General features: G+C 33.3%; 1 protein-coding gene across 1 annotated transcript in view; it reads right to left on the minus strand.

The window, feature by feature from the left end:
• The window catches only part of STAG2 (stromal antigen 2), a 91,517-nt gene that overhangs the window by 9,731 nt on the left and 81,384 nt on the right, over positions 1–402 (minus strand). Inside the window, 1 exon segment of the mRNA XM_010857192.1 lies at positions 363–402. This exon segment is cut by the window's right edge and continues 5 nt beyond it. Within this exon segment, the coding sequence (XP_010855494.1) occupies positions 363–402 (40 nt within the window).

Consider the following 402-nt stretch of genomic DNA (forward strand, 5'->3'; position numbering starts at 1 on the left):
CATGAATTAGAAAGCTAATGCAATAGTTCAGGTGAGAGATGAGGGCCTGAACTAAGGTGGGGATCAATTAAGATGTAACAAAACTGAATTTTTAGCTATAGTTCTGTGTACCAAAATAAACAAGGATTCATAGTTAAACTTTTCCAACAGATCAACCTAATATCAGTCCTTTACCTAACTAGTTAATATTTAACTTCAGAAGTTTTTTTTTCTGTTGGAAAGACCAATTTTTAGCTCCTTGATTATTTCAGCTTAGTTACTCTAGAGAGTTTGCTGAAATTTTTAGATAAGGCACACAATAAAATATGTCAAAATGAATTAGTGAACTTCCTAGACTCAGACAATAAGGCACTCTCACTTACATGGCATGCTGAAGATTAGTTCGCAGTTTAACATAGCTCA

This window comes from Bison bison, unplaced genomic scaffold (assembly GCF_000754665.1).
Source record: "Bison bison bison isolate TAMUID 2011002044 unplaced genomic scaffold, Bison_UMD1.0 scf7180017864378, whole genome shotgun sequence".
Classification (NCBI taxonomy): domain Eukaryota; kingdom Metazoa; phylum Chordata; class Mammalia; order Artiodactyla; family Bovidae; genus Bison; species Bison bison.